This window comes from Colias philodice, chromosome 15, assembly GCF_061535455.1.
Source record: "Colias philodice isolate Cphi_HAF_F1 chromosome 15, ilColPhil1 Martin Lab GWU primary, whole genome shotgun sequence".
In the NCBI taxonomy this organism is placed as follows: Eukaryota; Metazoa; Arthropoda; class Insecta; order Lepidoptera; family Pieridae; genus Colias; species Colias philodice.
In genome coordinates this window covers 6,269,105-6,285,345 of record NC_143100.1, presented here as the reverse complement: position 1 = coordinate 6,285,345, position 16,241 = coordinate 6,269,105, and the positions used below count along the sequence as shown (strand labels likewise).

At 33.9% G+C, this 16,241-nt stretch overlaps 1 protein-coding gene across 3 annotated transcripts; it reads left to right on the top strand.

Moving 5' to 3' along the window:
- The first annotated feature begins 2,251 nt into the window (after window positions 1-2,251).
- On the top strand, window positions 2,252-15,860 carry LOC149482256 (ras-related and estrogen-regulated growth inhibitor). 3 transcript variants are annotated; one of them, XM_089703912.1, is made up of 8 exons: window positions 2,260-2,411; window positions 2,582-2,690; window positions 4,813-4,951; window positions 5,034-5,170; window positions 5,433-5,591; window positions 7,907-8,059; window positions 12,805-12,964; window positions 15,221-15,860. In XM_089703912.1, exons 2-8 carry the CDS (start codon window positions 2,652-2,654, stop codon window positions 15,454-15,456), a joined length of 1,023 nt encoding a protein of 340 aa, XP_089560038.1. In that variant the 5' UTR covers window positions 2,260-2,411; window positions 2,582-2,651; the 3' UTR covers window positions 15,457-15,860. The 3 variants fall into 3 exon arrangements, with proteins under 3 accessions (XP_089560040.1, XP_089560038.1, XP_089560039.1); XM_089703914.1 differs by lacking the exon at window positions 2,582-2,690 and having other exon boundaries at window positions 2,252-2,411; window positions 4,809-4,951; XM_089703913.1 differs by lacking the exon at window positions 2,582-2,690.
- Window positions 15,861-16,241: the final 381 nt, after the last annotated feature.

Genomic DNA, 16,241 nt, shown 5'->3' with positions numbered 1-16,241 from the left:
TGTCCCGAGTCGGCCAGCGGCAGCGCGGCGAGTTTGCAAGAATGACTTCGCGCACACCCGCGTTCGCGATAGCGAGCTATTAGACTCCGCCCGCCAAGCAGTGGATTTTTTTTTGTGTATCGTCTTAAGTAACGGATGTCTAATTAACGGATTCCGGTGATATATATCTATTATCCATATAATCACGATCGATAAAAGGAGCTTTCGTTTAAAAAAAATCTAACAGCAAGGAGATTTTTTTAGAATAAAAATCTAGAGTTTGAACCGCAATCTTCAGAATTGTTGATAATCTAGAGAGTAAATAAATAACCGTGAAAAATTTCAAGAACAAGTTGATTTTTATTAAATATAGTTAGTTAGTTTAAGTGGGAACATTTATATACAAAAATATAATAACTAATTGTCATCATTGTCATGGATGGAGCTTCTTTAATGTATGTACTACCTTTGTACTACCCACGTAAGTTATTATTTCGATCAAATGTTTATTTTGCTCGAATAAATATAATTTGTTGTTGTTTGTTTGTAAAAAGTTCCATATTGTAGAAGCCTTATGCTTTCACTGAGCTTTTATTACGGCCCTGATTAGAATATTATTAAGTACGAGTGAGTCACTCGTACTTAAATAGTTGTAAAAAACCCGTTAGCTACCGTTATTTAACTAAATTTTTGGTTAGCTACCCATAAAGTGCGGTAAATAACGGTTAGTTATCCGACTGCGACCTATAAAAATGGTACTGTGTTTTGTTTTTTTGTAAGTCACTTAACTAAACTAAACACAATTTTAGTATCTAAAATATTCATACTACAAACCTATACCTATAATAATAGGACTCTCAGTGGAGTTTCGTTTGCAAAAATAGCGGACCTAAATCTGACTTCTGATATATATTGTATAGATCCCAGACATCCTATAGACAGATGTTGCCAACCAGTTTTGTGATCCCCCTCCACCCACCCCGGTTATTAGGTAAATATGGCATACAAAGAAAAAAATAAAAATTTCCAAAAGTCGTACAGACTGTACGACCATGTTTTATTGTTATCAGGAGTGGCGGTGTGGAACTGAAACACCTGATAATTTAGATTTAGTTCACACGATACGAAAAGTAGAAAATGTTTAAAAATATTTCAGTCCAATATGAAACAATATTACATTGTTTGATATACTTCGTCCTTACTTAAATTATGGAGGCGATAATAATTACTCTGTCCGTTATGCTTTCTAGACCCTACTACCACAGACTAATAATAATATACTACGTATCTACTACAGATGCGATTTTGAATTACCCTGATTTACCCGCATTGGTCCGCTCCTGTTGTTTTAGCGTGATGAATTATTATATATTATATAATTTCCTAGCTCGATAAATGGGCTATCTAACACCGAAAGAATTTTTCAAATCGGACCAGTAGTTCCTGAGATTAGCGCGTTCGAACAAATTCTTATTAGTATAGATTACTTTTATAACAGTAATAATATCGTTGATTATTTCATAGTCACATCTTATCAATACACCTTAAAAATTCTACTAGTTTATAGTTAATAATTTATTAAGCTATTGCATAGCTTCTATCGCGGGCCTTGAGCGCGGGGACCGAATCGAGAAATTCCGTAACGAAAAACCTCACGCTCCCCACTCCGACGGGCTCGGAGGTGTGGCTTAAAGGCATAGCATGCAATAGCTTTACCGCAGCAGTCCCCGAGTGCCACACATCTTTTTTTTATTTTATTATATATATATATATATACCTAACTAATTGCTGAAAGAAAATCGAAAAGAAAAAATATTCCATATAAATTTGTATTAGGACATAAATTAATCTTACTGATCTCTATGATGACATTATACAACAATAAAGTTTAAAGTAAAAGTTCTAAGAGTTATACGTAGATATTTTTTACAAAAATAATATATCTCCATATTATCAAGCTTATAAAAGCTTCGCAGAATAAATTCTAATTTTAGATTGTTTGAGATATTATATTGTCATCTCATCCTTAACTTTTTAATGAGGAAACCAAATACATAGGTACCTACTTGAAATATTGAACCATATTGTCTTCTAAATAAGTAGGTATGTGATTTTCAAAATATTGGAAATCACGTAAGATCGTAAACAGATTTTAGCATACTTACATATAGTTCCCTTATCCCTATCAACTCATATATATTTATGTGACGTCAATATTTTATTTATTACTAAAGGAACGAAGCCCTTAGCGCCTAGAGGTAATAAAGACCAAACTACACCGCAGTAACCAAAAGCAGTAGCTTACGGCGGTTGCGGCGATTCACTCGTGTGTTTGCTCTTGAAATATTGTTTGAAAATTTACCATCGAATATAACATAGATTTATCTCTTCGATTTCTTTAAAATGTGAATGAAGCGATGGACCCTACTTTAGTAAGTGAATAAATATATTTTTTTCTACTTATTCTTTTCAGCATTGAAAATACCCTATGTTTTTACTTTACCTACTCCATATGCAACAGAAATATTCATATGAAATCTTAAAATAAAAATTCCTACCTGTTTTTGCCATTTCAATTTTCAGTCACTCTCATTGGTTTCAGGAATAATTAATGAATAAAATGTCGATAATCGGAAGTTATTAATTATTTATTTACATGTTGTATAACATGTATGATATATAATACGGACTGCTATACATACTTGAATAATGTAGGTATTATTTACTTTCTTTAGATTACATTTTATCCCAAAAGATTTTTTTAAAATATGTATAATTATTATATAGTCAAAAAATATTAATTGTTGTTGTTGATCCTCCGGACGGACAAATGACCGTTCCCACCTTGTAGATTCCCGCGGTTTTAACCTAATTTCCTATCCATCAAAAAAATATACAAAACGATATATGTCGGTAATTATAATGTATATTTTAAATTTTAATGTTATACTTAGCATCTTCTTTTATTCGTTTAAACGGGAATTTAAAGATCTAGTAATTTTATATTATATTCTCTTGATTACGTTCGTTATTACATATTTTTTTATTTATAATCGTTTTCCATATATGTACATATAATATTTACATACATGTGCGTATTTGAAAGGTAATTGTACGCATCAGACGATCGCGACGATTTCAGTCGCGTGGTCCAGTCAAAAATAGTTTGATTACTAAGAACCAGTGTAGTATCATGAATAATTCAGCAGATGTTACAAGTTATCATATCGTATATAATAAAAATAATGTTTTGAAAACACCACTGAAAGTTTTATGTTTACAATAACGTTATTAAATATACTAATAATAGATGATGACGTGTTAGATAGAGCATATAGTATTATATTATTAGATTTTTATTGAATATAGGTAAATGTTTTTTATATAATTGTTGTTGACCTAAACTACTCCAAAACGGGCTGACCCACAATATGATTTTTTTCTTTACATACCTATTCGGTAGATCTGAGAGTATTTTGTACGCAGTAAATTATTTTTTATACCCATATGACGGAAGAATGCTAGAGCAGATAGTGTCTTATGTTTATAATAAAACATATGAATACGTTTATAGTACGGAGCATTTTTATTGAGACACAGACCACAGATTTTCAATAAAACTAGGTACCATTCAGGGCGCCGCGGCCGTTCATTCCCACAATTCAAAACATTCTTTTTGAGAATTTACATTTCTATTTGAGAAATTACAAGTTATGTTTAAAACATAACACAACAATCAATTGCAAATTAAAATCATAAATAAACTGCGAAAAGTTTTTAACCCATCACGGTTTTCCATTTCAATATTAATTTTCCTACGGCCCATTCCGATAATTAAATATGTAACCCTCATTAAAACAAATAAACAACACCGTAAAAATATTGTGTCGTCTGGGACACAAAATTGCAAACAATGATTGCTAGATATTAGATATTTAAAACTCTGCTTCAAGAAAATGCAGGTTAATGCGCCATTTGCTATGGAAAAAAAATGGCGCGTGATTCAAACTTTTTGATTGTCATGGGTCAAAGTTACCCCCTTAGGCCAAAGTAATACGATGTTACCGGTAAATTAAAACTTAAGTTGGGTTGAGAATTTCTAAAGCTTTCCTGGATATAAAGTAAGTATCCCATTTATAAGTTCTTTTTCATGATTTTCAATTAGATTATAATATATTACTGATATAATAAACCCTATCTATGGATTATATCAATGTATTAAATTACAGGTGCCCTGAAATTATGGGCTTTATTACTTTCTGTACTGTTCAAATATAAATTAGATTCATTATTGTCTATGTATTGACCTCATGTTTATTATTGTGAGTAGGCTATATGTGAAATTAAAGTAAAGAAACAAAGTAAAGCATAGAAGTACAAGCAGCAATTTGGTATTTAATTGTTCATATTAAAAGTAAAAACCGGCCAAGTGCGAGTAGGACTCGTACAACCACCCTCGATTGTGCGAGTCCTACTCGCACTTGGCCGAATAAACCTATTTTTTATTATATTACGTAACTACTTACTAACTTTAAATACATATATGTATATACTTTTAGAAATTTTTATTTAATCTTCTATAAAAAAATATCTGATAACATATTATATTGTATAACACCAAATATTAATTTCTTGAACTTATGCTTTTACATTATCCTAAGTAGTCACTTTTTAAACTACCGCCGATGTAGAATGTTGGTGGGTACGGGGGTACCAAATAAATACATATTGAGTCATAGAAGTGGCTAAGTCAAAATATTATTTTTATGTTTCCAAAACAACATGAATCATAACCGTTGTATTCGTTTTCATTGTAATTTCTGTTTCAGATAGTTTTCAAAAATGGCTACATTAGTTACAATCAGTTCGTCAATGGCATCCCCTAAGTCTTCCCTCGCCAAGCTTGTACTGTCTCCTAAAACTAAACCATTTAAAGTTATGGTGTTGGGCCAATCGGGTGTTGGGAAGTCTGGTAATTATCAAGTTCATTGTAATTAAAACATTTTATTAAATACGGATATTTTAAAATAAATTCTTCCACATGCTTTTTATAGCGTTGGTCGTACGATTTATAACTCGACGTTTTATCGGCGAATACGATCCCAATTTAGAGAAGATATATGCATTCCAAACAGTAATTGACAACGAAGCGGTTTACTTTGAAATACTCGACTCAGCTGGTGAACCTCACGTGAGTAGATTCGATATACCTATATATCTCATGAGAAGCATCAAACAAATTTGTAAGTCGATTATGATATCTATCCGCTAGATTAATTAGGTACATACCTATTGTTATCTGAATAGTTTACCTCATAAAGTTGGCACAGGAAAGTAATATAATGATAACGTTACTATTAACCACAGTATCAACTACCTATCCAATACAATTCGACAGGTAGCGTCATAATTATTCAAGATTCTAACCTTTTTTCAATTGTGATTTATTTCAGGAAAGTGAATTCTCTAATATAGAGAGTAACATCAAATGGGCAGAGGCATTCATCTTAGTATATTCTGTAACAGATAAATGTTCTTTTGATGAATGCCACCGGTTGAAGTTTTTAATAAACTATAATAAGAGACGACGTAGGCTTGCCTCGTCTATAAAGGTCAGTAAAATAGGGTAGTATGACCTCATTTCTATTATTAATTCCATCTATAATTATTTCATAAGGACGTGTCCAAAGTTGCAAATATCATTAAGCGCATAATTTTCTAGTTGAAATGCAAATAGAGCAGGCTCCAAGGAGATGTTCGTTTGCATAAATAGCGGACCTAAATCTGACTTCTGATATATGTATATTGTATAGATCCCAGACATCCTGTAGACAGATGTTGCCAACCAGTTTTGTGGTCCCCTTCCCCGCACCCCGGTAATTAAATATGGCATACAAAGAAAAAAATAAACATTTCCAAAACATGCCGCATGGGGTATCAAATGAAAGAGCTTATTGAGTAGATCACGAATATATAGCATACTATAACATTTCTTACACTTTCTCTAAGATTTTTTAGAAAATTTACGAAAATGCTCCATTTTTGAGTTAACTTTAAACCACTAAAGATTGAAAACTCATGAATATATTTCTTAAATTATTATTCTAAATGATTAACAATAGTCCATTGTTTACGATTCAATAGTTCGTACAGTGAAATAGTTGCATGGGGGAGTGGGGGGAGCATTCAAAGATGGCGAGTATATTTTCAAGTTTATGCCAGAAATAAAGGCCTAATACAAAAATATCGGTGTCAGGGCTTAGAATAATTATCTCTGCACTGTCTTTGTGTTTGACAGAATGAAAAATATGGCAAAAAATTCTTGAATCAGCCTCTGTGTGATTAGATTTGGCATAAACTTGAAAATATACTCGCCATCTTTGGATGCTCCCCCCACTCCCCCATGCAACTATTTGTACGAACTATTGAATCGTAAACAATGGACTATTGTTAATTATTTAAAATAATAATTTAAAAAATATATTCATGAGTTTTCAATCTATAGTGGTTTAAAGTTAACTCAAAAATGGACCATTTTCGTAAATTTTCTAAAAAATCTTAGAGAAAGTGTAAGAAATGTTATAGTATGCTATATATTCGTGATCTACTCAATAAGCTCTTTCATTTGATACCCCACGCGGCATGTTTTGGAAATGTTTATTTTTTTCTTTGTATGCCATATTTAATTACCGGGGTGCGGGGAAGGGGACCACAAAACTGGTTGGCAACATCTGTCTATAGGATGTCTGGGATCTATACAATATATATCAGAAGTCAGATTTAGGTCCGCTATTTATGCAAACGAACATCTCCTTGGAGCCCGCTCTAAAATTGATCCGTTAGCAAAAATCTACTTTTAATTAATAAATCCGCTTCACTGTTGGTGGAACTTTCATAACAAGGTTCGTATTTCCATTGTTTCTCAACTTCACCGTAACATAAAGATATCTCATTTCCTAACATTTTGAAAGTGAGGAATAAATACAACAGATATTATTGAAAACTTTTTGTCCCGTGAACATTCAATGGGACTAAAAAGTTTTTACATTTCTGTGTGAGTGAATCATTCAAATTTATATTTTACAAGGCAAAGGCATTATTGATTTGCATGAATTAATTTTAAATTTGAGCTGTTAAAATTATACAGGGTTACTTGTAAAACACCGGCAACCTTGCAGGACAAGATAGCTAACATCATAAGTAACAACATTTGTTCTACGACTTTTGATAATTTGTTAGATTTTATTTTCATACAAAAATAAATATTCATTTAATTTTCCGTCTGAATATTATAAACTCTACGCCTCCCAAAAATTACGTAAACAAAAAGCGAACGAGAGGGGGAAGGGGGCGTCGCGTCGTCCATCCGATAATGAATAGAACATAGACTTACAAATGTTAGGAGAGTACAATAAAAGTTTAAAAAATCGTTTAAAAATAATTTATTGCGTTATGCCAAAAGTCGTAGAACAATTAATGTTGTTACTTATGATGTTAGCTATCTTGTCCTGCGAGGTTGCTGGTGTTTTACAAGTAACCCTGTATATTTTGATGAAGTTGGAACTTAGTAACCTAGAGTACCCGAAAGGAAGAAGGAGCTATAAAATTCCCACCTATTATTATATTCTGTCAAATATAATAATACCATGTGTTCGCTGCCGCGACTTGCGTCGTTTTCATAGAAGGTGGTTGAAAAATATGGCTTTTGATTTTGTGAATAATGTTTATAAAATTTAGAAATTTATTGTCATTTATTTACGTTTGTCAAACCCTCGAATTTTTGATTGAATTCCACCACTGGTCCATTTTCACAGCAGTGGCCCCTACTGCAAGTTCACTGTTGTATGGCTATTGCCACAGACTAATAATAATATACCTACTACGTATACAACTATTGCTGTTTAAATAAAGCTATATAAAATTTTAGGACAATATTCATGAAACTCCGGTAGTCCTAGTTGGCAACAAGATAGATCAAGTTGGCGATCGTATGGTGACAACTGAAGAAGGACAACGCCGAAGTAAGGAAATAGGCTGCGTTTGCTTCCACGAAATATCTGTCAGAGAAAGTATTGATCAGGTACGTTTTATGAATATGAGATAATTGTATTTTAGAATAGCAATTGTAGTTACAAAATGTTGTAAACACCATCTCTTGTTCTATTATGTCTAGTCCAATAATGGATAATTTATATAGATATAATAATTGCCTTTAGGTACCTACTTTGAAATGAAACATTAAGGAAAAAGTTTTTAGTCTTCGTTCGTTATGTGATATCAAAGAGAAAATTCATTTTCTCTTATTTTCATGATGTTCGTACTTATTTTGTGTTTCCTTTACAGAGTTGGCTAAAAATACCCTTTTATTTATTTTAATTAGCAGCTTGCCGCGTAACCATGATTTGTTTTAGAGAGAAATTATTACGTCGAGCAACATCAAAGAGTTTGGTTAAAAGGTAAACGTGGTCTACGTAAAGATGACATAAATTGTAATTAAAATTAATTTACCGGAAAATGGCTTTTAAAAAGAAAATTAATTAGGTTAAATACCAAAGTAACGACACGTGCATTCTACCAAGTATTTTTCAATAATATATGGACACTAAAAAAAATGTGTGGCTCTTGCTACCTAAGTTTAGGTACCTACAAGTTGCGTTTTATTCAATACTAGCTTACCGCCCGCGGCTTCGCCCGCTTTGTCTAAAACCTTATAAATTATATACTAAAACCTTCGTCTTGAATCATTCTATCTATTAAAAAAAACCGCATCAAAATCCGTTGCGTAGTTTTAAAGATTTAAGCATACAAAGGGACATAGGAACATAGGGACAGAGAAAGCGACTTTGTTTTATACTATGTAGTGATAGTGTCATTTTTCATAAATCATAATTATTCATCATACCTACTATTAATTAATCCCATTCCTAACTCAAATAAGTTATCAAATTAATTTATGTGGTATGTAGCTTAAAATAAAAAATGACATTCATTTAAATACAGGGAAAGTACCTACAAACATAATATTACCTACCCATAAAATCATCTAGTTACCCACTATAATAACGTAGTAAGTGAATAAAATTACTGATATAAATATTTTAACGTCGGTGTTTTATACTCTAAATAATTATGATTGCTATTTGCTACGCGTACGCTAGCAACTATTAAACCTATGATTACTCTCTCTATTTTGTGCCATGATTGTAGCAATTAACATGATGAACATAAAATGACGACTTATGAAAACTTTTAACTGTGCTTTGATGTTGTCACGCCACACACGTGCTTCGGGAAAAGTGAGAATATGTAGGCATATTTTCAAACTTGAAGTTTCAACGTTCGTAAACCTTATGTACCTACAAAAAAAAACAAAACAAAGTATATTTATACATTTAAAGGCAGAGATGTTTTCTCACTTATAATACCACAAGAGCTTCAAAATTATCGGGTATTTTCCGATAGGTTCGTTGCAAACAAATGAAGGAGTCAAGTTTTTAGTCAAGGTTAAAAAATCACGAGCGCGAAGCGCGAGTGATTTTTCCTGAAAAACTTGACGACTTTATTTGTTTGCAGGGAACCTTGAGGGAAATGCCAGATAATTTTGAAGCTCGTGTGGTATTCGGGAGATTATTTTTCCGTCCCAAATGTCGGCCAATAATTTCACAATTGAATTGAACCTGTCAGTTTGACGTCAACGACCAGAGAAAATTTTCAAAAAATTATCAGTATAATACCATGTAGGTTGTACCACGTGACGTCGAATGGTGCAATTGTATTGGTCGATATTTGGGTCGGAAAAATAATCACTTATAATACCACAAGAGCTTCAAAATTATCGGGTATTTTCCGATAGGTTCGTTGCAAACAAATGAAGGAGTCAAGTTTTTAGTCAAGGTTAAAAAATCACGAGCGCGAAGCGCGAGTGATTTTTCCTGAAAAACTTGACGACTTTATTTGTTTGCAGGGAACCTTGAGGGAAATGCCAGATAATTTTGAAGCTCGTGTGGTATTCGGGAGATTATTTTTCCGTCCCAAATGTCGGCCAATAATTTCACAATTGAATTGAACCTGTCAGTTTGACGTCAACGACCAGAGAAAATTTTCAAAAAATTATCAGTATAATACCATGTAGGTTGTACCACGTGACGTCGAATGGTGCAATTCTATTGGTCGATATTTGGGTCGGAAAAATAATCACTTATAATACCACAAGAGCTTCAAAATTATCGGGTATTTTCCGATAGGTTCGTTGCAAACAAATGAAGGAGTCAAGTTTTTAGTCAAGGTTAAAAAATCACGAGCGCGTAGCGCGAGTGATTTTTTCTGAAAACTTGACGACTTTATTTGTTTGCAGGGAACCTTAGGGGAAATGCCAGATAATTTTGAAGCTCGTGTGGTATTCGGGAGATTATTTTTCCGTCCCAAATGTCGGCCAATAATTTCACAATTGAATTGAACCTGTCAGTTTGACGGCAACGACCAGAGAAAACTTTCAAAAAATTATCAGTATAATACCATGTAGGTTGTACCACGTGACGTCGAATGGTGCAATTCTATTGGTCGATATTTGGGTCGGAAAAATAATCACTTATAATACCACAATAGCTTCAAAATTATTGGGTATTTTCCGATAGGTTCGTTGCAAACAAATGAAGGAGTCAAGTTATTAGTCAAGGTTAAAAAATCACGAGCGCGAAGCGCGAGTGATATTTTTCCTGAAAAACTTGACGACTTTATTTGTTTGCAGGGAACCTTGAGGGAAATGCCAGATAATTTTGAAGCTCGTGTGGTATTCGGGGGATTATTTTTCCGTCCCAAATTTCGGCCGCCAATAATTTCACAATTGAATTCAACCTGTCAGTTTGACGTCAACGACCAGAGAAAATTTTCAAAAAATTATCAGTATAATACCATGTAGGTTGTACCACGTGACGTCGAATGGTGCAATTGTATTGGTCGATATTTGGGTCGAGAAAATAATCACTTATAATACCACAATAGCTTCAAAATTATCGGGTACTAGATTTCCGCCCGCGGCTTCGCCCGCGTTTTCAAAGGAAAACCCGCATAGTTCCCGTTCCCGTGGGATTTCCGGGATAAAACCTATCCTATGTGTTAATCCAAGTTACCCTCTATATGTGTGCTAAATTTCATTGTAATCGGTTCAGTAGTTTTAACGTGAAAGAGTAACAAACATCCATACATCCATACATCCATACATCCACACATCCATACATCCATACAAACTTTCGCCTTTATAATAGTATTAAGATTTTCCGATAGGTTCGTTGCAAACAAATGAAGGAGTCAAGTTTTTAGTCAAGGTTAAAAAATCACGAGCGCGAAGCGCGAGTGATTTTTCCTGAAAAACTTGACGACTTTATTTGTTTGCAGGGAACCTTCAGGGAAATGCCAGATAATTTTGAAGCTCGTGTGGTATTCAGGAGATTATTTTTCCGTCCCAAATGTCGGCCAATAATTTCACAATTGAATTGAACCTGTCAGTTTGACGTCAACGACCAGAGAAAATTTTCAAAAAATTATCAGTATAATACCATGTAGGTACCACGTGACGTCGAATGGTGCAATTCTATTGGTCGATATTTGGGTTGGAAAAATAATCACTTATAATACCACAAGAGCTTCAAAATTATCGGGTATTTTCCGATAGGTTCGTTGCAAACAAATGAAGGAGTCAAGTTTTTAGTCAAGGTTAAAAAATCACGAGCGCGAAGCGCGAGTGATATTTTTCCTGAAAAACTTGACGACTTTATTTGTTTGCAGGGAACCTTGAGGGAAATGCCAGATAATTTTGAAGCTCGTGTGGTATTCGGGGGATTATTTTTCCGTCCCAAATTTCGGCCGCCAATAATTTCACAATTGAATTCAACCTGTCAGTTTGACGTCAACGACCAGAGAAAATTTTCAAAAAATTATCATTATAATACCATGTAGGTTGTACCACGTGACGTCGAATGGTGCAATTGTATTGGTCGATATTTGGGTCGGAAAAATAATCATCAATATTCAACAAAAATTCTTATTGCTTTCTGATTAAACACGTGACACGTTCACACGTCCGATTCCTGACACGGGTTAACCGTTAAAGTTTGTTTGCGACGATGAATAACAATTACCTAATCCTTCTGTATTTCGATCGTTTGTCTTGGAAGGATATTCGGCCTTTCAAGTTGTTAGTCTACATTAGAACATCGTAATCCGTATACATCAGGTGTTCAAGTATGCACTAGCTTCAAAAATATTGATGCAGAAAATATAAAGATAAAAAGGTATTTTGCTCTTTATTATTACGCGTAGGCCGTAGAGCAAGGGTAGAGAGTTTTCATATGTTTTGTTTGTTTATTTTTATCTTATTTTTATATCCTTTGATGTGTAACACACATAATTGTTGGGGTCCTATCGAGCTTCGAGGAAATCGTTGTTTTATTATTTTGGTCGTAGTCAAGCCGATACCATGTGGGCCGTTTCACCTATTTTCTTATTTGAGAAATTTTAGGTATAATTATTTTTGAATATTGTAGAGCGTAGCTGCTACATGCGTAGCGCATTTTCCCATTTAATTGTTTAATAGTCATATTTATTCGAATTAGATTCATTCTGTGGGTTCATTAATACATATATCTTTTGATGCTAGGAGATGCAAAAATAGAGACATAGGTAATTATTTTTGGATTCCTTTCGACCTCCACGGAAATTGATGCTTTATTAAGTACAAATTTTGTTTTCAGTCAAATGATGTGTGGGTTTCCAAGTATCTTCAATATTTGATAAAATGCTGCAATGATTATACATATATTATTACAGGTATATGGCGTATTCAGAGATGCCCGTCGTTTTTGGAGGGTTGGCAGTAAATGGTCCAGAGGCCGCAGCGATACTGACCTGCCGACTTCGTTGGGCAGACCACTCTCAAGAGCAGCCTCCGATACTACAGAGCCTACAACAGTTTCGGCTACGTCTCTTTGTAAGTGGTATAATATATCTCATTTTATTATTATTATGTCTGTGTAAACTGCCGCGGTAAAGCTATTGCATGCTATGCCTTCAAGCCACACCTCCGCCCGTCGGAGTGGGGAGCGTGAGGTTTTTCGTTACGGAATTTCTCGATTCGGTCCCCGCGCTCAAGGCCCGCGATAGAAGCTATGCAATAGCTTAAAATTACAGTCAAAGACGGCACTAATTCTTACCTTCAAATCGAACCACAGTAATAGAAATTAGAATAAAACAATCTCTATATGTATACCTAATAGGTATACATATAGATTCATTTTTATAATAGGTACGAAAAGAAAACGTAAACATGTACCAAGGACGAAGCCGGGGCGGACCGCTAGTTCTAAATATCATCTAATATGACATTTATTAAGTCTGTACAGAAATCCAAAAGTAATAATGCGCATAGAAATCTTCGTCACTGTTCGGCAACTGTCATATTCTCGGAGCGTCCGAAGATGATATTTATATAGAGTGGTTAAATGCATTTTTTTCATGCATAATTTAGTAAAATTATGTGTTTTGTGCTAAAAGAGATTAATATTGATTTGTAAGTAACGATTTTGTTTCGATAATATTCATTGTAAGTAAAGAGCGAGGATAACCCCACGATTGCGAATATTCATAGGTATTATCTTTGTTGTATTGATTTACTTGGAAAAATTTATAGTACTTTTAAAGTGTCTTACTGAAGCTGGTGTAATTATGGAAGAAAAGAAGGTTAAAATAACCCAACACTTATATTGTATAAAAATATTGTTTTCAAACACAGGTTTATATTTAAACCATATAAATCTAATCATTAAAATCTCAGCTCAAAAGTATTTACAGTACTGATCATTCTTCAATATTATAACATTTACAAAAAATAAAAACAATCAAATCAGGGATTATCTTTATTTCTGACATTTTGGATACATCGGAACTTTCATTATGCTCTTCTTCATTGTCATTTTCCCTACTGCCATCACCTGTGTAAATCATTTCATCGATTAATTCAATTCACCTTTAAAAACAAAACCAAGAAGGGTATGTAATAGCAGCTCTATATAATTCCACATAGAGCGAACGCGTGCAGTCACCACCAATATTTAAAGACAACTGACGGAATTTTTCAGTTTTTTGACTGACAGGCTACCGTCACCTACCGCCCGATTTGTTTTTGATTTTGTATGACCGTGAATTGACTTCTATTTCTTTTGAACAAGGTGTATAATGCATTATGCAACTGCATTGCTTAGGGCTCTTACGATTCAATGATTCGAGTGTTTTCGGAAATGGCTGGTTCACACTTTGATTAGTGTGAGTGCAGGTGATTAGTGCGAGTGCAGGTGTGTAGTCCGAGTAGTGTCCAATTCAACTGCGAGTGCAGGTGATTAGTGGGAGTGCAGGTCAATGGTGCAATTCGCGACGCTACACACTACGCTAAACACTAAACACTAAACACTCGTGTCCAGACGTGTTTAGGCAGGCACACTGCGAGTGAGGGGGAAGGGAGGGCGCGCGGGACGTGGCTACTCGCAGTCCACTCGCAAAAAAATAGAACACGCTTCTATTCACTTTACTACACAGCCTACTAAACACTTGCACTAAACAGTCGCTGTCCACACGTAGTTACTAAACACCTGCACTAATCACCTGCACTCGCACTAATCAAAGTGTGAACCAGCCAAGCGTTGATTTGCATGCGCATTATTAATTTTGGAGTACTGTATAGCTATTCAAATTTTAACAAAAAGATTATATCTCTCTATTGAAAAACAATGTAATGGTATTCCATCCAATATGGTACGTCTTTAACGCTGATGGATTTTCTTGAAATGAATAGAATCGTCCTTTAGATTGTTAGTAGAGCTCATACGGTAACCTATCGATAAGAACAAAGTCATTTCATTAAAACGAACAAGTTCCAATAAATAACTGAGACCTGAGTTTTGGGCTAAATTGAAATTACATAGATAAAATACCTATGCGCTGAACAAAATTACAGCGGTCGATAAATTTTTATGCCGTCGATAAGTCGATAGACTATAAGATAACATCGAAACTTCTGTTTCGACTAATATTAATGAATGCATACTTAAACAATATATTTTCTTCACTACTGTAAATATTAAAATACAATAGAATTTCACAGAATATAAACATGAGAAAACGAATGCAAAACGAAAAAAAAATAGGTACCTACTGTGTAAGTAATCGTAGCATTATTTTTAATCTGTTTCAGGCCGTCGTTGGACCGAATTTGATTTCGAGGAAGAAGAAAAAGAGCGAGGCGTGATTCGTAGCGATTCAAATTCCTCCAGTGAGACTATTGACGAATTTCGCGCGCGTGCTAGCACGGATTCAAGACTCCCACCACGACCTACTAGATCTCGACATCCTCCAGCCACCAGACCTCTAACTACTCCCGTTAGACGAATGAGCGTAGCAATGAGGGGCAACAGTTCCAGTACATACTGAAGATATTCATACTAATATTATAAAAGTAAAAGTCTGAACCAGAGCATCGAATTGGATAAAATATGGAAAGAAAATAGGAGATCAAACAGGCTGCGTTTGTTTTTTCAAATGTTGAAAGAAAGTTTTTACTCGTAATTTACCATGAAGGGAGAAATTATTTATACATACTAGATCTTATTCTCGATAAACCACACAAATATTTTTTACAAAATCGTTGTGAAATATTTTTACATAAAATACAATAGTAATGATTTACATCTAACAAAAAAACAGCGTTTGATTGGAGCCAACTCGTTATGTCTTAAGAATATGTATTATTTCTAGGATAAACTATGTACATATGTTAAACCCAAAAAATTATGCATTTAAATTACTAAATAAGACGTTAAAAAAATAAAGTTATGTTCAATGTTAAGGTAGAGTTTTTATACACCAAATCATTGTATTTAATTTAATTTAGGTACTCTGTGCAAACAACGAACTGTTTCAAAAGTAATTCTATTTTGTTGTGAAATCTGCGGTAACAGTTCAGATTAATCTTCGAGAAAGCTCCCATTTTTACGTGAACTCTGAAGAATTAAAATGAACCTGCATTTTCCTAGAAAACAGTGAACATAAATAATACCCCTCATTGCATGCATGTCTTGTATTTGTTTTGTATGGATTGACTTTATGGGGCTTTGTTTATTAGTTTAAAAATATAAAAACAACTAAATAGTTGCTAGTTTTCATCTAATTCCTATAGCAATTTCCTTTGACTACGCGGGGGGAGCCTGTCGGCGGAA